The sequence below is a fragment of the Gorilla gorilla genome, chromosome 11 (genome assembly GCF_029281585.2).
Source record: "Gorilla gorilla gorilla isolate KB3781 chromosome 11, NHGRI_mGorGor1-v2.1_pri, whole genome shotgun sequence".
NCBI lineage: Eukaryota > Metazoa > Chordata > Mammalia > Primates > Hominidae > Gorilla > Gorilla gorilla.
The window spans coordinates 122208372-122233174 of record NC_073235.2 but is presented as its reverse complement, the minus strand read 5'-3'; the positions used below and the strand labels follow the sequence as shown (position 1 = coordinate 122233174).

Genomic DNA, 24803 nt, shown 5'->3' with positions numbered 1-24803 from the left:
CTGGGGCCTGCCTTTCCTTTCACCCTGGACCAAGTCATGCATGTGCCCAGCCTCACCCTGGCCCCTAGTGCGTGCTTGGTCACACATACACACAGAGAATTCTTTATGCCTCTTTATTCCCAATCTCGTCAGCACTTGATAAAATCAGACTGGAGGGAGAGAGGACTGAGAAGGCTCCCTTCCCACCCTCCAAGCTCAGCCAAAGTCTGGAAGGTCTCCTGCCCCCTCCCTATAGAAGGGACTGTAGGGGTGGGGCTGGTGCAGGGGGAACTGGGAGCTGGGCCAGGCCTGCTGGGCCATCCTCTCCCCCTGCCAAGAGGGGAGCTGGGCCTGGAGAGGGGCAGGAAGTAGGACCAGCCCAGCACTCCTGAGTCCTGGGGCTCTCCCTATCCTGCTGACATTGGAGTTGGGACCCTGGCTGTCCCTAAGTCACCCACCCCTGTAGCCCTACCCATCTTCTACATCTGTATCCCCCCCTCCCACCCGGCTTTCCCTAAATATTTACAAATGTACAGAGGGCTCCCCCTCCCCGGCTGGGATGGGCTCTATCCTCCCCCTCCCTCTCCTTCGTTCCCTTCCTCTCCATGAGGGCCCATGGCCTGGTCTCCAGCCCTCCCGGGGCACCAGCCTGGGGGTAAGGGGTGTGGACAAGAAGGACCTTTGTGCAAAGCAGCTGACATCAGGGCAGGGGAGGATGAGAGCAGGAACTGAGTCCTGGCCCTCCCAGTGAGCACCGCCCCCAGGCCTCTCCCAGGAGCAGGAGAATGTGCTGGGGATCCCAGGAGGGGTCCCAGACTCCTGGGTCCTTTCAGTCACAGCACCGTCCTAGCAAGCAAAATCTTCAAAGAGACCTCCTGGGGGACCGTGGGGGTGGTGGTGGTTGGGGAGCAGACTGCTGGCTCCCCCACCCTCCGCTCGGCCCCGGCTCGGGCAGGGACTCTGCAGGAGAAAGAAAAGAGAGAGTGGGACAGGGAGAGCTCAAGTGGTGCCCCCAGGGCTCACACCGCCAGCCTTTCCTTGTCACCTCGGGCAGAGGCTCCAGGGCCCCCTCCACAGGCTGGTTCAGAAACAATGGATGTATTCAGTCCTGGGGAGGTGTGGCTGCATGCTGTGTAGAGCTTGTCCTCACCTGTTCCTTCAGCTCCTGAAGCCCCAAAGTGGAGATGCCCCCAGTGGAGGTCCGCAGGGGGGTCTTGGGACGCCTCCATACCCGCTTCAGTCGATCCCAGGACACCTTGGGGTTCAGGGTGGGGGACAGCAGTGGGCTCAGGAAATTTGGTTGAGGAGAAGCGTGAGCCTTACCATGCCCAGCTGCCCATAGGACTTACTGCCACAGCAAACTCCCAGTAGGACACCCTCCTCCTCCTCACCCATCCCCTTCTCCTGACTCTGAGACCTCAGGCCTGCCAGCCAGTCAGGGGACCCTGGCAGAGAACCCTGAACCTGACTTTCCAGCCAGGCCAGCTCCACCAGGCACCCCGCACTGCCCCCTTCCGCTTTGCCCACGGCCCCCACTCCCACCCTGCCTTCCCCAGGGCCCTTGCCTCATAGATGTAGTCGAGGATCTCCAGCAACGTGAGGATGCTGGCCCCAATGAACAGGCCCATCTGTCCCCCGAGGTCTCCTGGGAAGCAGGAGAGCAGTGTCAGAGGGAGCGGCCGGGCCGATCCACCCCCACACAAGCTGGGGGCAGGGACACCAGTCTCACCCAGCAGGGCTGACAGGCCATAGGCTGCTCGCTGCTCCATGGCTTCAGAGGTCAGGGCCTCAAAGAAGACGTCTAGGACCAGGAAGTTCTCCCTGTGGAGACAGGAAGCAGGGTATCCGTGTGGGCCTTTCTTCCTGAGAAGGCTGGCAGGGGCATCCTGGATCCAGCAGATCCTGATCAGAGATCACTACATGGGGAAGTCAGTGACTACCCCCCGGACCCCCCAAGGCTGTGAGGGGAGGCAGTCCCAGATGTGTGTTAGCTTCATCTTTTGAGGGGTAGCAAAGGGCCTGGGAGAGCAAAACACAACTGGACCTGAAGGAAACGCTCCTCCCTCCTCTAAAGCAGCCAGTGGTGTTGCCTTTGCCTCCTCCTTACGCCTCTGCGGTCCCTTCAGTGACCCCTGTTGCCCGTCAGTCCACTCCACAATGCCCCTTCTCGGTGTCCTGGGCAGCCAGTGGCCTGTCCCCGGCACCTTCCTCCCCAGCCGCCGTCTTTTGTGCTTCCTCCACACAGCTGCCTATGGCTCAGGCTCCGCACCACACCACACCACCACCCCGTGCCACACCACCACCCCGTGCCACACCACCCCACCGCCCCACGTCCTGTCACTGGACGCCTCCCCATTGCCTCCTCTCTCAGACCCAAACCCAGGGCCCTCAGAGGCCAGCTCACGCCTCCCCGACTGGGGCCTGAGAATCAGTCCTACATGATCAAACGTGGGCTCATTGACAAATTGTGGCATGGGTTTTGTGTCATAATCATCTGTCCCCACGGAACCCAGCACTGAGCCTGGCACCCAGACCACACTCCACAAGTGTAGACTGGCTGGAGGGGACCAGACCCAAGGTTCAGGGCGGTCCCTCCTGCCTCCCCCTGCAGGGTACTGTGTTCCTCTCCTGTCTCATCCTGTCCCTCTCCCTCCGTGCAGGGAAGAAAGATGCATAAGCAAAGCACTCTGAAATGTGGCATATGTGTAATGACAGAGATCTGTACGGGTGCTGGGAACTCAGATGAAAGGTGTTTGGACCTGGAAGCGCTTCCCTGGAGGTGGAGACACTGAACGTGACTTGAGCAATGAGTGTGGCTGCTTAGAAGAGAAGGGCTGTGGCCAGGCAAGGTGGCTCACACCTGTAATCCCAGCACTTTGGGAGACCAAGGACGGCAGATCACTTGAGGTCAGGAGTTTAAGACCAGCCTGGCCAACATGGTGAAACCCCATCTCTACTAAAAAGACAAAAATTAGCTGGGTATGGCTGTGGGTGCCTATAATCCCAGCTACTTGGGAGGCTGAGGGAGAAGAATCACTTGAACCTGGGAGGTAGAGGTTGCAGTGAGCCAAGATTGTGCCACTGCACTCCAGCCTGGGCGACAGAGCAAGACTCTGTCTCAAAAAAAAAAAAAAAAAAAAAAAAAAAAGAAGAAGGAGAAGAATAGAGCTATGAAAGGCATTCCTGGTAGAAGACTCATCATAGAGATGCGGCCCACTCCCTGCCTCCACCATGCCCAGCGCCTGTTGAGGGCAGCCTCCACCACACACACACACACACACAGACCCACACAGACATAGACACATTCTCTCACACACATACCCATTCACAGATACATACACTCATAAGTGTGCATGCACACACACCACACACTCACTCATACACTCACACACCCACAAGAAACACACACATACATGCCCCCCACACAGATACACACAAACATGCATGCACACACACATGTACACACCCACATACACACCCACACCCACATACACACAAACACATACACACATACACTCACACACACGTACACACAGAGTCACACAGCCACCCCCCCACACACACACACACATACCGTATGTAGGTCTCGTTGCGGTTGTACTTCCTCGCCAGGTACCGGGCTGAGCCCCTGTTGGGGATCCTGACCATGGAGATCTCTTTCCCGTAGCGCGTCAGGTTGCAGGGGGTGGGGCAGAAGCACGGGCCCTCAGGGCCCCCACCCAGGGAGTCTGCAACACAGAGGTAGCCGCTACAGTGGGAGTTGGAGAAGGGTGGTCCAGTGGCCCACCAGCTGCAGAGAGGAGGCCCAGGGGCCATCCTGAGGCAAGCACACCCACACTGAGGGCCTTTACTGGCCAGCCCCAGTGCTTCCTAGAGGGGACTGGCTGCAGGTCCCCGCCTGAACCAGCTTCAGACTGCTCCAGAGAGCAGATATAAGCAGAATCCCCCAGCACCCTCCCAACCCCCTGGGACTGGGGGTGGTCCTCGTGGCCCAGAGGGAGAACAGAGCCCATCCTCCAGAGCTAATCAACTATGTGAGGCCTCAGACACACAAGGAGGTGTGGAGAGGATGCTGGGATGCATGCATGCATGGATGGATGGATGGATGGATGGATGGATGGATGGATGGATGGATGGCAGATGGCCAGATCGACGGATGGGCGAACGGAAGAACAAATAGACCGACAAGCTTCCCAGGATCAATGTGCTGGGCTTTCTCTGCCTGTACCTTCAGATCCACTCTCCACTCTTCAACCTTGCTCTGCACCCTATGAGGCTGATCTCCCCTAGATGCATCAACTAAACTCCCTTGTCCTCTGGCTTTGGGTTGAGTTTGGCCAACAGGAGGCCCCAGCAGAAACAGAAGGTGAGAGGGAAGAGATGCCAGGGTATTTCTCCCGCCTGGCTTCCTCACTGCCAGGCCATAGGTGGCAGAGGCTGTGCTCCTCCAGCCATGCTGCTGTCAGTCAGCCCTCTTGGACAGCCACAGGTCTCTCTCTCCTCCTGCAGGCCTGGTGGGAATGAAGGCTCCCCATGTTGCTAGCTCTGTGGTCTCCCACTGTGCCTTGCAGGCGCCTTACTCCTGATCACATATCTGTTCCTTCACTAAACACCTCCAATCACCCCTGTGACAGATGCAGGTGGTGTGGGGGACAGAGAAGGGCTGGATGTGTGTGTGGCTGCCCAGTGTCTCAAACCCAGCCCCAAGGCCCCAGGTGTCTGGATTACTGCAGCCAGCTCGGCCAGTCCCTGGCTTTGAGTCTCCTCCCCTCCTATCTCATTGGACTCACCTGGCATTCCTGCCTTGCCAGAGGCCTTTGTTGGCTTCCTAGAGCCTCCCTCCTCTTTTTTTTTTTTTTTTTTTTTTTTGAGACAGGGTAACTCTGTAGCTCAGACTAGAGTGCAATGGTGTGATCTCAGCTCACCGCAGCCTCGACCTCCCAGGCTGAAGCCTATCCTCTTGCCTCAGCCTCCCGAATAGGTGGGACTATAGATGTGCACCACCACACCCAGTTCACTTTTTTATTTTTTGCAGAGACAGGGTCTCACCATGTTGCCCAGGCTGGTCTTGAACTACTGGGCTCAAGTGATCCACAGACCCTGGCCTCCCAAAGTGCTGGGTCTACACTTGTGAGCCACCGTGCCTGGCCTCCCTCCTCCACTCTTTCTACTCCCTCCCCTGTTCTCTGCCCTGCAGCCACACAGATCTTTCAGTGCCCCGGACACAGCATGCTCTTTCTGGGCACAGGTCTTCAGTGTATGTCCCCCTTTGCACCTGACTCTTACACACCCATCAAGCCTCAGCTAATGTGTCCCTTCCTCTAGGAATCCTCCCTACCTTCCCAGGCTAGGGCTGCACACCCCTCCTTGGGGCCTTGCAGCACACCCGAGGCTCCCCTCTCCAGGAGTTGACGGGCTGTGTGGGAATGGCTGTCCACAGCCCTGCCGGGGTGTAAGCTCTCCAAGGGCAGGGCTGTCGCCCCCACTCTCACCTCCAGTACCCAGCACAGGCTGTAAAGGTCTGGAGAATGCACGAATCGATGAATGGATGGATAGATGGATGAACTGCAGATCAGGCAAGATCTGTGGACAGATGGGGTTTGCCTTACCCACACCGATAGCCAGCAATGCATTTTTCCTGAGACCAAGAGAGAAGTCATTTCACTTTCTCAAAGTGGGTGAGCTCATTGGCTGAACCAAGATGAGAAGCCCAGACCTTCACTCCCAGTCCTGGCTTCTCTGCAACCCCCCACCCTGCTGCCTCCACTTACCCAAGTGTCTGTACCTGCAGAGGTCCGCAGACCTCTCCCCAACCCCACTGAAGTATGGGCTAAGGCTCAACCCCCAGGAAGAACCCTCCAGGAAGAGATTGGGAGGGGAGGATCCAAGACAGTGAGGAGAAGAGTGGACAGAGACATGAAGAGGCTGATGGAGAGGTAGGAAAGGGTAGGCAGCACGGACCCAGTGTGTGGTCGGCACACTCGATGTAGATATTTGGTGGGCAGATGGTCTCATTGCCTGAAAGGAGAGAAGATTATTCCTGGAATCTACGATCACTTCCCCTGTCCCCCACACGCCCAAATGTAAGCACATACATGCATGCACACACATATGCACACATTTGCATAAATGTGCTTGAACACCACACACACAACCCCCACAAATACGCAACCACGGATATAAATGAGCATGCACGTACACAAATACATATTAACATGCACACAGGCATCTGCATGCCGGCATTCCCACATGCATATGTGAAACCATGTTTAAAAATCCCAAACACTCACACTCACACGAGTACAGACACACACACATGTTGTATACATGCACCTGCCTGTGCACATGAGCAGTGCCTTGCCCCGGGAGGCTCTGGAGCCTAGCAGGGTGGCATGGAGGGCTGGCTGGGGGTGGGGTGCCCACCTGGCATGTGCACCATCCGGCAGTGGCAGCGCTGAAGCACGGCCTCCTTTTCACAGCGCAGCCGGCAGGCAGACACACTGTAGGCCGAGTAGCCCTGAAGCTCAGGCTCCCTGAGCTCACTCTCTGCACGGCAGTTGCCCCAGGGCTGGGGCAGGTAGGTCAGCTGCAGAGGTGGGGCATGATGAGGTCATGCTCAGGAATCCCACCCGGTCCTCCAGTGCCCACAGCCCCAGCAAAGTCAACACAGCTGGCAGGCTCTGAGCTTCTAGAGGGCAGGTTTGCTCCACATCCCCTCTGAGCCCAAAGGCGAGCCCTGTGCCCAATCCAGGGCCTGGCAGGAGGTGCTCACCCGCTGTTCCTGGCAGGACACAAAGGTCTGGAAGCCTGGGGACACCCCGAACCCCAGCTGGTGGATGTAGGGCGGCTCCTCCTGGCTGTGGATTTGCACCCGAATACCTGCCTCAAACGACGTCTCATCTGCACAGCAGAGATGGGGACCTTTGGAAACCCATCCCAGGCAGACGGCCCAGGCCCCAGTCCCCAAGGTGGCCCTTGTCCCTTTCCGGCCTGCGTACTTGTCTCCCTCCAGATGGGCAGGTACTCCTCCTGCTGGATGTCCAGCATGATCTCCAGGCCACTGCCCATGCCCCCTGCCCGGCTGGGCAGCGAGCTCCGCGGGTCCGCGTTGAAGGTGTAACACTTCCCATAGCGAGTATAGACCTGGGAGGTGGGGTGAGAAGAGAGCAGGAGGGGAGATGAAAGGAGTGGCCAAGGCAACTCCGAAGTTCCCTGCTTCCTGCTGAGGGCCACCAGATCTGCTTGGACACTCCAGTCCCGTATCCTAGCAAGCAATGTACAGCCCAGCCTCTCCAATCAGCGCCAACTTTTCTACTGATGGCCTCCCTTAGATGATTAAAAAGCATCTCCAACCCAACAGCGCATCAACACCTTCCCAAACCCTGCCTGCCCCCCACCGTTTTCCTCCACCCTAGTAAACCACCCCACTATATCCACCCAGTTTCTCAAGTCGGAATTTCTGAAATCTCCCCTTCCATCACTCCTGCATCCAAGCCAACAGCTAGTCCTGGGACACTTCTTTCTCTTCTTTTTTTTTTTTTTTTTTTTTTTTTTTTGAGATATGGTCTTGCTCTGTTGCCCAGGCTGGTGTGCAGTGGCACGATCTCGGCTCACAGCAGCCTCAACCTTCCAGACTCAAGCCATCCTCCTGCTTCAGCCTGACAAGCAGCTGGGATTACAAGCATATGCCACCAAGCCCAGCTAATTTTTTTTTTTACTTTTTATTTTATTTTTGTAGAGACAGGGTCTTTCTATGTTGCCCAGGCTGGTCTTGAACTCCTGGGCCCAAGCAATCCTTCTGCTTTGGCTTCCCAAAGTGCTGGGATTACAAGCATGAGCCACCACATCCAACCTCCAGCCCACTTCTGAAATACATTTAGAATCCATCCACTTTCCTTCCTTCTCCAGCAACCCTCATTTTGCCATCTCCTCCTAACTGCTCTCCCACCTTGGTCCACCCTTGCCCCTCCCTACCGGAAGCCATGGTGCCCAGTCCACAGTGCTCAGATCCAATGAAATCACTAACTGACTTACCCAACAATAGCTTCCCATTTCCCACATAATGAAGTCATGCTCCTTCCCTAACCCAAAAGTGCCCATGTGATGTGGCCCTTGCCTGCCTCTCCCACCACCTCCCCCACATCTCTGTGACAAGTTCAGACACCTGGACTCCTTTTCTCCTCGGGCTTTTGTTGTTGTTGTCCCCTCTCCTGGAGTGCCCCCGCACACACACTCATGGTATGGCTAGCTGCCCATCACTGAAGCCTCAGCATGTCACACTCCTACATCACACAGCCACATTCAGTGTCACCGTCCATGCATCCACATGTCTGTTGGTTTGCTCAAGGTACTTATCAAGACCTGAGATGATCTTGTTCATCTACTTGTCTCCTGTCCATTGTCCATCTCCCTCAATGAGCATGTATGCCGCACAGGAGCAGGAGCCTGTCTGGTGTCCCCAGTCTCTGGCCCAGGGCAGGGCACAAGGGACACTTGAATAAGCAGTCTCTGCAGCACAGAAGCCCGGCTCCCTTTTCCTCTGCGGAGAGTTCTCCTGCATGGACAGCAGATGGCGCTGGCGCCCCGGAGATGGAAGCCCAGGCTCCCGCTGGGGATTTAGCTGCCACCAGGAGCTGCGCAGCGGCAGGGGTGGAGAACAGGCTGAGGGAGAGGCGGATTCTAGTTCCCCCCTGCCAGGCTTCCCTAACAGAGCCGAGCCCCTGGGTCAAACCCATCACAGGCAGCACCTTCCCTGGGGGCAAGGGGTCGGCGCACTCAATCACTCTCTCCCGCTCCCCCTCCCCTCTCCTTGGGAACATTTCCCACTGGTAAAAGCTGGAAGAAATGGCAGGAAGCGGTGTGGAAGGAAAAAGAGATCCTGAATGCCTGGCTTCACAGGGGGAGTGCAGAAGGGAGAGAGGCTGGGTGGAGGGCAGCGAACCAACTGAGAGTCCTCCTGAGACCTCCTAGGGGGCAGGGTGAAGTCCCCATGCCTGAGAACTAGACCACCCTGCTGCAGTGCTCTGGGAGTCGCAGCCCTGATCCTCCCCTCTCCCACAGTTCTTCTACCACCCAAACACCCTGCCTCCCGTTCCCGAAACAAAAACGTGTGCACCACAAACAAAGCACCCTGAGTTTACAGAACATAGTGCCGTCTACCGTTGCACACATCCCCTCAGTACCAGCTAGGTGTAGTTATCCCAGCTACTCCAGATGAGGACATCACAGCTCAAGAAGTGAAGTGACGTCCAAAGTCACACAGCTGGGAAGAAGGAGAGGTGCACCTCATCCAGGGGCGAGGCTCCAGCTGCTCCCACAAACCATTGCTGGCACCCCCCACCCCAAGCCTACCCTACCTCAGGACCCAGCTCCTGCCTCAGCCCCAGCCCCATCCAGGTAGATGAGACAGGAATGGGCCCCAGTCCCGTCCCTTTCTCTTCTCCCATTCCTCGTTCCCTTCTGCATCGTTCCTCTGTACCTTCCTCACCCTTTCTTCTCCATATAGGCTTCTCTTCAATTCCTTTCCTGTCCCCCAAGTCCTCTCCTTCCCCCAACATCCCCCACACACCTTTACCAGCTCCCAGATTCAAGTCCTTGACCCCACAGGTATCACCCCTGCCTTCCTCCCTGCTATGTATTCATCTGTGGGGCAGGAGTGGGTGTCATGGACAGCTCAGGAGCACTCAGTATGCCCCATGCACTGTGCTAAACGCTTCACATGTTCTATCTGGATGAATGCTCACAACTACCCTGTGAGGTGGGTACTATTATCTCCCCATTCTACAGAGAAAGAAATGGAGGCTCAGAGAATTCAACTGGTTTCCCAAGATTTTCAAGCCCAGGGCTTAAACACTATTGTGCACACAAATCAGGGGGATCTTTTTAAAGTGCAGAGTCTGGTAGAACAGATGTGGGGAGGGAGTTGGACAAGGCTGAGAGTCCATGGGCCACACTGTGAGTAGAAAGGCACTAAGTAAAGGAGGAGAACCCAGCAAGCAGCCCGACTCTAGACCTGTGCTCTTATCGCAAGTCACTGGAGGTGGAGGAACTCTGAAATGGGCCTGGTGCAAGATTCCTCTGTCCCATCCAGGTGCAGTGGCTCACACCTGTAATCCCAGCACTTTGGGAGACCAAGGATGGCAGAACACTTGAGGTCAGGAGTTCAAGACCAGCCTGACCAACATGGTGAAACCACATCTCTACTAAAAATACAAAAATTAGCTGGGTGTCATGGTGGGCACCTGTAATCCCAGCTAATCGGGAGGCTGAGGTAGGAGAATCGCTTGAACTCATAGGTGGAGGTTGCAGTGAGCTGAGATCACACCACTGCACTCCAGCCTGGGCGACAGAGTGAGACTCCATCTCAAAAACAACAACAACAACAACAAAAAGTCCAGACCCCGGGACTCATGCATGTAATCCCAACACTAACACTTGGGAGGCTGAGGCGGGCAGATCACAAGGTCAGGAGTTTGAGACCAGCCTGGCCAATATGGTGAAACTCCCGTCTCTACTAAAAATACAAAAATAAGCTGGGTGTGGTGGTGGGCGCCTGTAGTCCCAGCTATTCAGGGGGCTGAGATAGGAGAATCGCTTGAACCCAGGAGGCAGAGGTTGCAGTGAGCTGAGATCACGCCACTGCACTCCAGCCTGGGTGACAGAGCAAGACTCTGTCTCAAAAAAAAACAGAAAAACAAAATTCCTGGGTCCTGGTGGTGTGGGAAATGCTGATGGGAGGCATATATTAGTATTTGTAGAAATCTGAAAGTACTCAACCTCTTCCTATTTCAAACCAAGAAGATGCTAGAATCAGCTCTTGCTGACACAGCCAGTTCTGCGAATACGCTCCAGTTGAAAGGCTAAAGAAGGCATGGGCGACGTGGGGTACCCACGTTATGAGCTCCTCACTCATGTCCCTCAGCATTCAGCACCACCTCGGCGGAGCCCTGACTGCCAGGCACCGTTATGGTCTCTCTGAAGCTCAGCCTCACCCATGGGACCATGAACTCCATGTGACCAGGAGTCCTGTTTCCCTCTTGGCATCCCCAGAGCCCAGCGAGATTTGCAGAAGGAGGTATGAGGTGGGAGGAAGGAAAGCAAACACTATCAAACATCCCGACTTTGTACCAAGTCCTGTGATAGGTGCTTTTGATCTATTTTCTCCTTTGAGTCTCCAAGAAACCCATATGAGCTAAGTATTTTTGCCCCCATTTAATGATTAGGTACCTGAAGCTCAGAGAAGGAAAGTGACTTGGCTAAGGGCACACAGCAAATAAACGACAGCCGAGATTCAAACAGAACTGAACCCCAGTTCAAAGCACAGTAGGTGCTTATAGAACACCTGGTGGGTGTTCAGTGAATGAATGGCTCTTGGAGGCTCCTGACTCTCGGAGGGGCTGGGGCAGCGTCCCTACCTGGTACCTCCAACAGACACACACAGACACACGCTACATGGAACCGAGCCCACCCTACACAGGGAAGAACAAATGCCCAGCTGGCGAGGGTGGTGGTTCCTTGGCACACAAACCCTCAAGGTGGCTGTGCAGAGTCGGGGTGACAAAGGGAGATGGGTGGAAGTTGTCTGGGTCTCAGGGATACTCTGCAGGGAACGGACTGGCCAGACTGGCAGGAGGAGGCCACCTGCACAGCCCGGGTCAGTCCTGACTGCTGGTCAGAGCACAGCGTTGCCCAGGAGACAGTCCCTGGGCCAGGCAGGCAGGGGCGGGTGGAGCCATCAGCTCCTAAGTGGCAGAACTCTGGTGGCAGCACAGCCCACAGCTTCTTCCATGGAGACGGCACGGCAGCTCTGCCACAGGGTCCCACAGGTTGTCCACTGCTCCCTCCCCATGGACTGGCCCAGGAAGGGGGGGCAGTATGCAAAGGAGTTGAGAGTCCAGGGTCCAGTCACGGAAAGGGGAAGGTCGTGGGCCAGGGAGTGTCCTGATGGCAGAGGGGCTATCTGCAGATCACCAGCTCTCAGCCTCTGGGCCCTGTCCCCATCTCAGACCCCCATGTCCTCCTTTGGTCTGGCCCTCCCTCTCTCTCTGCCTTAGCTCCAGGCCCATGCTCCTGGCCCTAGCTGGGGCATGTGTCCTCCCAAAGCCCCTCCCGGCCTTGGCTGACAGCTCCTAGACAGGACTATGTCTGTGCTGTACACTGACACTCAGGTCCCCTCCCCCACCTTCCTTCTGGCCAGCACCTGCCTGTCCTTCTCTGATCACCTCCCCTTTAGTGTTGGCCTGAACCCCGGCCTGGGTCTGTCTGCCTTGCTAGCCTCTGTTTCCTGATCTCAGTCTGTCTCTCGAGTCCTTCTCTATCCGCCTGACCCGCCTGTCCCTGCCCCTGATCAGTTATCCACTTGGACTCTGTTTCTCTGCCCCTGCCCTCTGTTGACCTGTCCATCCCCTTGGCCTCTTTCTCTCCCATTGTCCTGGATGCCCCCTGACCTTTTTGTCCCTTGCCCACTGCATTCTCTATCCTATTTGCTTTCTTCTCTATCCATCCCTTAGTCTGGCTGTCGAGTCTCAGCCTCTTGTCTTCCTCCTAGACTTTTCCCTGGGCCTGAGGCTCCCCACCCTGACCCAACATGCCAGGAACCCCTCTCCAGGTGCCCTCCACCTCCTTCTCCCTGGCCCCTCTCTCTCAGGGTCTGCCTGAGACAGTGATGAGGGGTTGGGAGAGAGTTGTCCAGAGCTTGCTCCTCCTGAGAGCGGTGGCTTCTCTCAGCCCTCGGAACTCCATCTATTCACAGCTTCCATTTCTCCAGAAAGCTCTCTCCCTGGCTGGCTTGCTTGCATCCTCCCTCCCTCGCAGAGCCCACAGGGTTAACAGGCAATTAGCGGGGCCAGGGCTCAGAGCTGTGGCGGGGAGAGGGCCCTGGGCCTCCAGGAGATAAGAAGCAGCCAGGAGATGCTGAGGCCAGGCTAATCCCAGAGCTAATCTTTGGCCTGGGCTTTATCTCCACTGCCTTCTGGGCACCCTGCCTCTGGTCCCGGCACTTCCCCTGACATTCTTCCATGGTATCCCTTCCCCCAAATTCTATCAGCTCTCCCCTTGACGGGGTCCACCCCCATGCCTCTCTCTTAGGTACCCCTGGAATGAATTCTTCTGCCCCTAGGTCCAGAGTGGGCCAGTGGAATGGGGTGCATCTTCATCTGCCCTGGACTGTGACCAGCACCCTGGGGTGGAACAGCTCCCAGGGCCTAGCTTTATTCAGGGATGGCCCAGTATCCAGGTTCAAAGCCTCTTCCTTCCCTATCCTTTCCAGGTGCAGAGGAAGGAAGATGGCACCAACCAAAATGCCTGAGGTGTCTGCGCTGCTCAGAACTTCGAGGTCACTCAGTCCAATCACTCATTGTACAAAGGCAGAAACAAGCCTAGAGACGGCAAGGTTCAGATCCAAGGGCATGCAGAAAACAGGGGCAGATTCAGAAGTGGACCCCAGGTTCACGGGCCAACATCACCTCCCTGGGAGTCAGCAGGCCCTGGTTTCAGCTCCAGCTCCATCACTGATAGCCTGTGTGACTTAGGTTAGTAAAGTGATTTATCAACTTCTCTGGGCCTCAGTTTCTTCATGTGTCAAGCAGAGACAGAAATCCCTGCTTATTTCACAGATTAGTTGTACATCTCAAAAGAGAGGAAGTATGTGAAAGGCATTTGCAAAGTGCAGTAATATATGTGCACCAGTAATAAAGGTTTTGTAGAGACCAGCATGAACTAAGCTAGGGCAGAGATTGATCACTATGTGGTGCTGGAAATGGATACACAGGAGGCTCATAACATGGGGAAAGGGGCATATATTTTGTAGGCTGACAGAACAGGGTTCAAATCCAGCCTCTCCCACCAACTTTGGACAAACAACCTCAGATGTGTGATTGAACCTCTCTGAGCCTCGGTTTGCTCATCTGTAAAAGGGGAATGGTAATTCCTCCTCCTAAAGTTACATGAGAGGATTAGAGATCAATTCAGTGGTTCCTGGCAGGTGCTCAAGGGAGGGGTGAGGCCCTTTGGGGAATGGAGCTTCCTGCCAGGACGGTGCAGCCATTTTGATCTTGGATCCCCACTGGGCGCATCCTCACAGGGCATCAAGCACCTTGCAGGCTCTCTCTGCAATTTGGGAGCGGCTTAGAGGATGGAGCTCTGTCACAGCGAAACCCCCAGGCTCTGAGATATGGCTCTCCTACCAGATGGAAAGCCCAACCTAGTTTACATCTGGGCCTTGCCCTTAGTTAAGTCTGTGGGATTCAGATTCAGTCAATTAACCTCTCTGATCCTCCATTTTTCATCTGTAAAATGGGAGTAACAACAGGCGCCCTTCAAAGGTGTTATGAGGAAAGACAGAATGTACGTAAATCATAGCAACCACTAATATTTACTTAGTGCTTACCTCTGTGTCAGGCACAGTTCTAAGCACTTTATATAGATTAACCCCTTAACCCTCACAAAACTCCTATATGGCAGTAGTCCTATCATTTTCATTTTACAGACAGGGTAACGGAGGTACAGAGAGGATAAGGAAGTTGACAGGGGACCAGGCAGTCTGGCCCTGGAGTCCACCCATAGCCACTGTGTGACATACACCTGGCACACAGTACCTACAAATAGTAGGCGCTCAAGAACTGGTGAATGTTCAAACAACACTTACTTTGTCCAACACTATTCATTGAGCCTGTGCTCAACAATGTCAGGCACTGTGTGCTTGGTGCTGGACATGCAACAGAGAACAAAACAGACAGCCTCTGCCCTCAAGGAGTTTGCTGTCTGGCTGCAGAGACATTCATTCATTCAAAGTACTTATGGGCTAGGCACGGTGGCTCACACTTGTAATCCCGGCACTTTAGGAGGCCAAGGTAGGAGGATCGATTGAGCCCAAGAATTTGAGACCAATCTAGGCAACATAGCGAGACCTCGTCTCTACAAATAATAATAAATTAGCCAGGCATGGTGGCTCACACATGTAGTCCCAGCTACTCAGGAGGCTGAGGTGGGAGGATCTCTTGAGACTGGGAGGTTGAGGCTGCAGGGAGCCACCGTGATGGCACCACTGCACTCCAGCCTGGGCAACAGAGCGTGACCCTGTCTCAAAAAAAAAAAAAAGTGCTTATGGGGCACTTACAACATAAACACTTTGAACTGCACCAGGCATGTTCACAAATCCACCAGTCACACAAATGGATAAATTGTTACTAGTTGTGATCCTTGTAGTGATGGGGTGACCTAGCCAAGGCCACCACGGTGGAACAGGAGCTCAATTTGGCTTGCAGGGTCAGGAAAAACTTCTCTAAACAAGCCACCTGGCTCACCCAGGAGGGGCATCAGACAATGCCACACTCAAGAAAGAGGAAGACACAGCGCCCTCAGCAGGCTTAGTTCTACACGTGCATACAGGGACCCCCCACCTCCACCGCCACCCATGAGCTTTTCAGGGCCACTTCCTCCCTACAGTGGATCTAGGAGGCAATGGCTGAGGTGTTTGTTCAAACGTAAATGTGTGAGCTGTGGTGGAAAGGACAGGGGAGCCCTAGGAGCCAGGGAGGGCTGGGGGCCGTGGAAGAAGGCTGTGGTCCCCGGCGGGCGCCGCGCTTCCACGGGAGAGGAGAACGGGAGGATGAAGGCCTCCGGGACCCAGGTAAACAGTCAAAACCATTCCCCGGGCAGCGACCGCTTAGGCCTTACACCCTAGAAAGTCAATTTTTAATTGGTGAATTGGTAAGTCCTTACCTGACATTCCCGCCCCTCGATGCAAAGTTCCTCGTCAAGAGTTTTGCTTATACAGTGGAGCACACACCCACAGCCAGGCGGCAGTTCAGGAGACAAGACAGAAGGAGGCGGCGGGGACGGTGGGTGGGTGGGTGTGCGCCTGCCAGGAGCCCTGGCCCCCCGCCCTCTCCCGCACACACAGCCTGGCCGCCCAGGCCTGGCCCACCCGCACCCAGAGGGCCGCACCCACCGGCTCGCGCGCCTCGCCGCCCTCCGCTCCCTCCCGCGGGCCAGGCATCCATCACGGCTCCCGAGCGCCCTCCCTCCCATCTCCTCCGGGCTCCTCCGCTCTCCTCCCTGGGTCTGCCTCATTTGCATTCCCCCGGCTCCCGGCTCCTCGGCAAAGTGACCTCCGCACACAGCAGCGCCAGAGGCTTCCACTGCGGAGGGAAACACCGCCGCCCGCCCCCGCCGCGGCCAGGGAGGGGGCGACGGGGTCAGGGGTCCGGAGGAGATGGATGCGGAGCTGGGCCTGGCTGGCGGGCCTGAAGCGGCCGAAAGGCCCGGGGCCGGGGGCACTGAGGGACTTGGGTGCTCGGGTGGGATTTGAACCCGCGACCTCAGATCCCCAGCCAGGCGGGAGTGAGACACGATCAGCACGAGGCCCGGGAGGCTGCGGCCAGAAATGGAACCCCTACTGGGAACCTGGGGCTCCCCAACGTCCCGTTTCCTTCCCCCGTGAGCCCCCACTGGGGAGGGGCCGACCCCACCGGGCAGTCGCCCAGGGGTTCCCAGCCCTCCCGGGGGCCTGCCCAGCCCCCACCCCACCCTCTGGGCCCGCCGAGCCGCCTCCCCTCCCCCCGTTTGGTATTTACACCTTCCACACATTTGTAAGCTATTATCCTGTCCACGCTTAGTCACCGCTGAGCCAAGCGCCACGGATTTAGCTCCTTTAATCTTTCCTCCTAAATCAATCCTCCATTTCCCCTTAATCATCCCGTGGCTCCTCTCTGAACTCTTGCTGCCGCCTCGGCTGCTGCAGCCCGTGCCTATCTCTGTGGAACTGCTCCCCCTCCAACCCAACACCCACGGGTGTCCCAACGGCATGGTGAGCATTTGAGGGGTGGGTTGGATTTCCAGCGCTGCCAGCCCCAGCCTAGGAGCCAGGGGAAGAAGTGCAGACTCCTGCCCACCTCTTCCTAGAAAACACACCACTGAACCTTCCCATCTCCACTCTCAGGATCTCTGCCCCTCTGTCCTCCTCCTGCCTTCCCATCTTCACTCATCCTTCTGAAGACCCTAAGTTTCCACCATGATTTGCAAAAAAACAAACAAACAAACAAACAAACAAACGTGGCAGATCTTCTCCCCTCGGGCCTCCTGCCCCCAGTGCTGGCCGTTCCCACCTCCTCTTCCCAGATGCTCAAAGGAGGTGGGCTGCAGGGCCAGCCTGGAAGGGCAGGGAACACTTATAACTCGGCAGCCTGAGGCCGGCCTCTGTCCCCTCCTGCAGGGTGGCTGTCCATCTCTCCTGGACCACCTCAGGCTCCACCCCCTTCACTCCCTCCTGCCTGCCCATGGGACCCACTGATGACTCGGGGACTGAGTAGCTTGGGTCTTGGCATTCCAATGCTCCCTGTAGTGCTCCCTGGGTGCCCCTGCCTCTCCATTCCTGATCCTTCCTGCCCCCTGCCTGGACCTAGCAGAGGCAGCCCTGCCGCCAGCCACAAGAGGGAGCAGATTCCTCCCAAGAAGCAGAAGGGCAGGGGTGGGGGTCCAGGAAGGAGTGCGGGCAGGGGAGACAGAGGGAGGATCAGAGGGGGACAGGACGTGGGGCCATTTCTTCAAACGCTAATCAGCATCTTCCGGCAGTGTCTGAGAAGCTGAGCTGATAATGAGCCCAGCTCGGGGCTGATTCCTGATTAATGAAGGGGCCACGGGGCTGCTGAGTGGGGCTGGGTGGGGCATGTCCCTCACGGCCCTCCCACTGCCCTTGAAGACCAGCCCTCTGAGACAGTAACAGTCACTGCCCTTCCCTGCCAGGCCACACCACTTACATCCCCTCCACCCACTCCACTGCCCAAGCAGGCAGGCTGACAGCACCCCTCCAGGAGGGTCTGAGCCACAGCTGGTGTGGGGTGGAAGGTGGGGAGGGTGGGTGCACCTGGTTCTGCAATCTGAGGGGTTGGCAGCCCTCAGTATTTTTTAAATCAGTTACTGTTCTATTAAAATAATCACGACTTGGAGCTACTTTTGACAGACTGGAAGACCCAGCCATGCTAGGCTCCTCACACAGGGCAACAGTTAGCTAGGGCTGAGGAGCAGCTGCGTCCTTCAAGACTAAGTGGTCTTCAGTTCTCCTCAGACCCCACCCTTCCCTACTGTATCCCCCCACCCCAACCTGACCTGCCTGGCTCCTGAGGGCAGGATCAGCCCTGAACCAGATGTTGAACTAAATGTGCTTAAGGCTTATGCCTCAGGAGAAGCTGGGACCACAGGGAACAGAGGGCTGGACAGGCAGGGGGAGTCAGAGGGACGCCTGTGTGGTAGATAAGAGGCTTGCACCCACCTCAGTGGGCACCCTCTCCCTTCCACAGCCAACAGGGCAAGGGGCAGCCCTTGGAAACTCCAACCCAGTCGCAAAGATGTGGAGTTGGGATGGAGTGTGGAGTAGCTCCTCCCAGGGCCAAGTGTAGGGGATGGAGGGCAGAGACTGTCAGTAGTGGCCTGACCACACACTGGGAAGAGAAGGAGCTAAGGAGGTCGCTGGGACAGAAAGAGTGGGTGCTAAGGAGCCCGAAACTGGGTCCTGGGACAGCCAGAGAGAGAGAGAGAGAGAGGGCTTGCATGCTTTCTGTGCCTCAGAGCTGTCCTGGCTGGCGGCTGGGTGGGGCAGGGAGAGGAGAGAGGAGGGCAGGAGGGGGGACTGCCCAGCTGGAAGAGCCCTTGTCTAATTGTGCCTGATTAGTAGAGAGGAAGAGAACAGGGCGAGTGATTAATAGTCACGGCAGTCACCAGCGTGTGGGGAAGGAGGGTCGGGAGGGGGAGGGAGACCGGAGAGCCCATAGGGGATGGAGATAGTGAGGCGCCTACAGGGCCCCGGGCTCCTGGCCCCCCGGGGCTGCCTGGACCCTTGAGGACCCTGAGGAGTGGGGCTGGCTCCTACCCATGCCTCCTCAGGGTTTCTTCGCCTCCCCCAGCCTCAATTTTCCAGACAGTAGCGTGGAAAAGACCAAGGTCATGTCCTGCACCTGGGAAGAAAGCACCTTTGCTCACGTGGTGTTTCCAGACACCCCACTGCCCCCAGCCCCCAGCCCCTAGACACAGGCCCTATCCTCAGCTCCACCTGAGATCACAGCCCACAGAGTAGATGGCCCGACTTCCAATCACGGCCCGCAGCTACCCTTTATATCCTGTGGTCCCAGTTGTAATCCCAGCCCTGCCCTACCCAGACAATCTCATTCCTAGGGCCATCCAGAGCTGCGCTGTCCAACACGGCAGCCTATAGCCACGTGTGGCTACTTGAATGTAAAATTCATTTTCTCTGTCGCACTAATCGCATTTCAAGTGCTCAACAGCCACATGTGGCTAGTGACTACCATGTTGGACAAGCACAGGTGCAGAGCGTGTCCATCACCACAGAATGTTCTATTGGCAGCACTGATCTAGACAGTGTGTGCACACTCCTGCACCTATGCACACGTGCATGCATATTTTGGAGGGCTGGATAGAATGGAAATGCTAGTACAGGGCAGAGGAGGGTGTGGGCTAGAGGGTCAAAAGCAGGGGGATGACTAGGTAATGGAGAGTAATGAAGATGCCAGCACATGGGTCGGAAACCAGTAGGTGGTGCTGAGAACAGTCAGGTTAAAGATAGCCAGCAGTTGGGGTGGCAGCATTTATAACAGCTGACGCTTACACAGAGTATACGATGTGTGTGCCAGGTAGTGTGCTAAGCTCTTTAGGAGCATCTCTTTAATCCTCACAACAACCCCCAATTTTTAGGTTCTAATATCCTATTTAAAGAATACACCCAGCACTTTAGGAGGCCGAGGCGGGTGGATCACGAGGTCAGGAGATCGAGACCATCCTGGCTAACACAGTGAAACCCCATCTGTACTAAAATTACAAAAAATTAGCCGGGCGAGGTGGCGGGCGCCTGTAGTCCCAGCTACTCAGGAGGCTGAGGCAGGAGAATGGCGTGAACCCCGGGGGGCGGAGCCTGTAGTGAGCCGAGATCGCGCCACTGCACTCCAGCCTGGGCGACAACGAGACTCTGTCTCAAAAAAACAAACAAAAAAAAGAATACACAAACTGATGCTCACAGAAGCTTTTTGGCTTCCCCACGGCCACACAGCTTAATGCGTAGAGCCAAGGTTCGAATCCTGGTGGTCCCCAGGTGAGAGGAGATGCTGAATTTATTGCCACCCTTGCATTTTACAGCTCAAGAAATGAAAGCCTAGGGAGAAACAGTGATTTCTGCCTTTTAGTAAGAGGGCAGGCTGAGAGCAGGCCGCAGTGGGGAAGGTAGAACTGGGGCTTGGAGGAAGGGGGTGTGGGTAGCAGATGGCGGCAGGAATCAGGGAGGAAGGGAGAGCTGTCTACAAGGCTGGGGGTGGGGGACATACAGGTGGTAGAATGGGCGGGAGTGAGATGGTATGAGACTGAGTGAAGAGGGGAGGGAGAAGAAGAGAGGAGCAGAGGTAAACTAGCTGGAGCTAGCCGCCATGCAGAGCAAACATACGGGGCCCACCTCCCAGGGCCCTCTCCTCTCTCCCCTCTTCCCTCTTCTCTCCAAACTGCCCAGCCTGCCTCATCCCCTAGGCCCTCCCAGCTCTCCTCCACCCAGAATGGCCTCTCCCTCTCTGAACTCGACCTCTTACTACCCATGCACCTTGTCTGGCAATTGATCCTGGCACCTTATGACACCACTTGCATGGCTGATTAACTCTTGCATGGTTGCTTAAACTTCTGAGTGTCCCTGTCCCCACTCTACCACGAGACTATAGGCTGCTTGAGGACAGGGACTGGGGACAGGGCTTCCCATCTTTGCTGTCCTCCACAGCTCTGAGCAGGGAGCCCAACACATAGTAGGCACCCAGAACTCCATGTTGATTGATTGACTGACTGATTGGGAGTGCATGAAGGGATATTAGGGAGCGTTGGGGGAGAGCGATTGCAGTGGTAACAGAAGCAAGAGCAGCAGCAGAGGGGACTGGGGGAGGGCACATTACCCGGAGTAAAAATAGGCTGGAAAATGTGACATTTATTAACTTGGATTCCAGAGGAAAGGTCACAGCAGAGTGGGGAGTGGGAAGGAGGAAACAGGGAAAGCAACAGAAAACACACAACAGCCCCTTGGTGAAGCCTGTCCCTGTCTCTGACCATCTCACCACCCATACCCCGGCAGGCTCCCCACCAACCAGCTCACATACCCATCTCCCCACCATAGACCCCAAATCCCCATCATTGACTCCAGGTCCTCACCACAGAGCTGATTATGGACCTCATGTCCTTTTTGGAGACCCCATATCTTCATCTCCATGCCCATTCTCCAGTCTTTCCCCTGTAATACACCCCATCTTCCCCACTACCATGGATCATGGGCCCCCAGCCCAATCTGTAATTCCAGACCCTGGTGAATCTGCAGCAGACTCAGCCCTTGAATGCCAGACCCAAGACAGAGTTACACTCAGCAGACGGGGGATGCAGTGTGTGCAGAAGAGTAGGAGGCTGGGCTGGAGACAGGAGAAATGGAAATCCCAAAAGGGAATTCCTGTCCCCCAATGCTAGCTATGCCCTCTACCCCTCACTGTCCTGCACCAGGGCCAGAACCTCAGCCCACGGACTTCTACCATCCTCCTTTCTCCAGCCCCAGGGTACCAGAGGGCCTGTGGGAAATCCACCCACACTCCTCAGGGCCATCCCCAGGATTCCGGGGACTCACCAGCCTTGATCAGGGGATCCCCGTTCCTGTATCCTCCAGGCACCGCCTCCTAGCCTGGAGACCAAGCAGAACCCTCTGCCTCCCTCCCCTTACTTCCTCACCCCCTCCAGCTCTTCCTCTCCTTTCCTCCCACTGAGGTCTCATCACCCTTCCCCTTTCCTGCCCACCCCCAACTCCCGCTCGGGGACACAAAGATTCCATTGATTTCTGTCCCAACAGCACCTGCTAAGATTGAGCTCTGCCCAGCCCCCAATACGGAGTGGTGAGGATTGAGGACAGCAGAGCCCTATGGATCCCAAAGGCCACACTCACCCTCCATATCCCACCTCCTCCTCGGGGACTCTACCAACCCTTGCTTTGGGGAGCAGTGCTTTTCCCTAGGAAAGGGGGTGTACAGCCGGACAATAGGCCAATGCCCCCGACTCTTCTCCCTGCACAATGCTCCTGCTCCTGTCCCTCTATTTCTACCTAACTCCCCTGCCCAATGGCAGGAGGCCCCAGACACTGCAGGCATGGTGGGGGCCAGGAACCTCGTTGGCTGGAGCATGTTTCCTGGTGATCCTGAGGCAGCGGGTGAGTGAGAACCTGGCGGGGGTCCCTATCACTGGGGCTGGCTGCTGGAGGCTGGGCCGGAGTGGGCACCATGTTGACGCCAAACATTTGCATATGCACTAGGCAGTGGCAACGAGGATGAAACATACACGCACACACACACAATGCTGGGAGCAAACTGTGGACTAGGGACAAGCATCTCGAGCGCCATGAATACTAGATACCCTGTGACTATGGGTGAATGGAGCCCTGACAGACAGGCAGTGTACAAGACACGCCCACCCCCTCACATACCTGACTGTGGGAGGCGTGCATGGCAGAGCAGCCCAAGCTCACACCCCTCTCCCGGAGAGGGTGCTTGTGTTTGTGCTCACACGTAGGTGACAGATGGCGCCAGCAGTCTCCAAATGGGGAGCAGCGGTTGGGATAGATGGGGGTGGGGGTGTCATGAGAAGGGATGGCATCCACAGTGGGACCCTGTCCTTGGCAGCTAAGCAAGAGCTGGGAGCTAGACATGGAGATGAGTAGCTCTCTGGGTGTGGGTGTGCAGGTGTGCATGTGAGTGTAGTGACAGGGACAGTGAGTGTGTGAGAGAGGGAGTGTGCAGGAAACTGTGTCCCCCAGCAGTGCGTGTGTGTGTGTGCGTGTGCATGTGCGCATGCACCGGTGCTGGGGCAGCAGTGAGGGTGAGTTATGCACATAAGAGTGAACCAGTGATTCCCAGTGTAAGAGCCAGAGCTGGGCATGGGAGCCGCTAGAACAGGAGACAGGGGGACTGGCCCCCGGGAGGGCTGGAGGGCAGAATGAAAGAGGGATATGTGAGGGAGTCTGTGAGGCGGGCATGTGAGAGACACACAGAGATCCAGAAGAGACACTGGCACCCAGTGTCCTGAAGACCGGGTCTCTCCAGCCTGCCCACCAGGCCAGCTCCCCAGGAGGCCACCCGGGGTCCTTCCCTAGATGGAGCCCCCCAAACCTCCCCTCCCTATCTCCTTCGTTTGGTGGGAAGAATCCAGTAGCCTCAGAAGAAAAAGGGAGCAAGAGAAAAGTGGGAGTCAGTTGGTCTGGCCTTGGGATGGTGCGTGCGTTCCCTGCAAGCCAGCCAGCTCCAGGACACCTGGGCCCATGCCTAGGAACCCCCACCCCAACTCCCAGACCTGGGCACTGCAGCAGCAGCAAAACCAAGAAGAGGAGCAGCAGGCGCCCCAGGGTAAGCCCCTATGAGCGGCCACTGCTCAATGGCTGGGAAGCCAGAGGGAGACGCCAGGCTTGGGGAAACACGAGGCCAGCCTCTGGTGGTGGAAGGAAGGGAAGCCCTGTTGAGGATGCCCCTGTACACCACTGCCACCACTCCTCCCCACTCCCCAGCCTCCGGCCATCCAAGGCCAGGCAGCCCAACTGGCAGAACTCACCACAGAGAAGTTGCTGGCGGAGCAGTGATGCCCACTGAAGTTGCAGCTCTTAAGCATGTCGGCGAGCTGGTGGCCAGTGCGGTTGAGGATGTCTACCATGTCAGGCTCTGGGTAGCGCAGGCCAGCCGCACGGTGCCCATCCCGGTCTTTGGGGGGCAGCCCTGTCAGATTGGCCAGGTGGAAGATGTCGGCATCGCTGAGTGCCGAATGCCGGAAGCGGTTGATATTGCAGAGGGTGACAGCCGGGAAGCCCGCCACTGGGGCTGGGGCAGCGGGGTCCATTGCCACCAGGTGAGGCCGGGTCAGGTAGCCCCGGGCCAGGCCAGCCGCCTGGTACAGGAAGGCAGCCAGCGAGGTGAGTAGGGCCAGTGCCCACAGGGTTCTGCGCAGTCCGTGGGTGCCTGGGCCACAGGCCCGGCCCAGTCCATGCAGGGTGCTGGTGCTGGCAAAGGTGGCCAGGTCTCGGGGGGCTGCTCCAGGGGCAGCAGCCCCGAGGAGGCTCTGCTCATCCCCTGCCTCCTTCTCCTTGGGTTTCGCATCCTCCTCAGCAAATTTGATTTTGCACACAATCTCGATCGGCATCTGTCCCCGGCTGCTGGGACTGGCCAGAGCCTCCCTGCCCTGTCCCTCCCTAGCCAGCAGCCCTGGTGCCCTCCCGAGTGGCGGTGGTGGCAGCGGCTGCTCTTCTAAACTCAGGGCAAGCAGGAAGAGGACAGGGACAGGGTGGGGGCCCGAGGTGGGGGAGTCACTCCCACTCCCAGCAGCTCCGCAGCCCTGGTGCTGCCTCTGCCGCTGCTGCCTCTGCTGCCGCTTGTCTCTCTCCTCGATCGTCTCCTTGTGGCTTCCCTTATCAGCACCAGCACAGCTGTCAGCCCCTGCGTGTGTCCCTGCGAGCGAGCAAGTGAGCGAGGGAGCGAGCGCTGCTCCGCCACGCCGCGCAGCCCCAGCCGCTCCGCTCAGCATGTGCTCCGGAGCCCACCCCGTGCTTAATAATTCAGGACATGTCAACAGCGTTTCACCGGCAGCACGGGCGTCAGGAGCCAGGCCAGGGGAGGGGGCAGTCCCCAGCCCAGGACAGGGATCCCAAGACTGGGGCTATCCCCCAAACTCCTGCTGCACCCTAGCCACTCACTGGGTCCCCAGATCTCCTCACTTCCTGGCCACCCAGGGAAGGGTGCCGTGCCCAGGGTCCTCAGCTCATTCTTTGCCACTTT

At 56.9% G+C, this 24803-nt stretch overlaps 1 protein-coding gene across 3 annotated transcripts; it reads right to left on the bottom strand.

The window, feature by feature from the left end:
• Positions 1-99: 99 nt before the first annotated feature.
• Positions 100-24803, bottom strand: ASIC4 (acid sensing ion channel subunit family member 4). Of its 3 annotated transcripts, XM_004033253.4 has the most exons (10): positions 23590-24801; positions 6978-7122; positions 6752-6879; positions 6403-6565; positions 5941-5997; positions 3554-3707; positions 1709-1800; positions 1545-1624; positions 1130-1234; positions 100-939 (listed from the first exon to the last, which is right to left on the bottom strand). In XM_004033253.4, exons 1-10 carry the CDS (start codon positions 24550-24552, stop codon positions 826-828), a joined length of 2001 nt encoding a protein of 666 aa, XP_004033301.2. In that variant the 5' UTR covers positions 24553-24801; the 3' UTR covers positions 100-825. The 3 variants fall into 3 exon arrangements, with proteins under 3 accessions (XP_004033301.2, XP_063551307.1, XP_055235613.1); XM_063695237.1 differs by lacking the exons at positions 100-939; positions 1130-1234; positions 1545-1624; positions 1709-1800 and adding an exon at positions 5472-5617 and having other exon boundaries at positions 3559-3707; positions 23590-24803; XM_055379638.2 differs by lacking the exons at positions 100-939; positions 1130-1234; positions 1545-1624; positions 1709-1800; positions 3554-3707 and adding an exon at positions 3795-5617 and having other exon boundaries at positions 23590-24803.

Coding starts and splice junctions, on each gene's coding strand:
- ASIC4 (XM_004033253.4), bottom strand. CDS start 24,552: ATGCTGAGCGGAGCGGCTGGGGCTGCGCGGCGTGGCGGAGCAGCGCTC. Junction 1,625..1,708: donor TGGCCTGTCAGCCCTGCTGG/GTGAGACTGGTG, acceptor CCTGCTTCCCAG/GAGACCTCGGGGGACAGATG. Junction 940..1,129: donor TTCAGGAGCTGAAGGAACAG/GTGAGGACAAGC, acceptor TTTCTCCTGCAG/AGTCCCTGCCCGAGCCGGGG.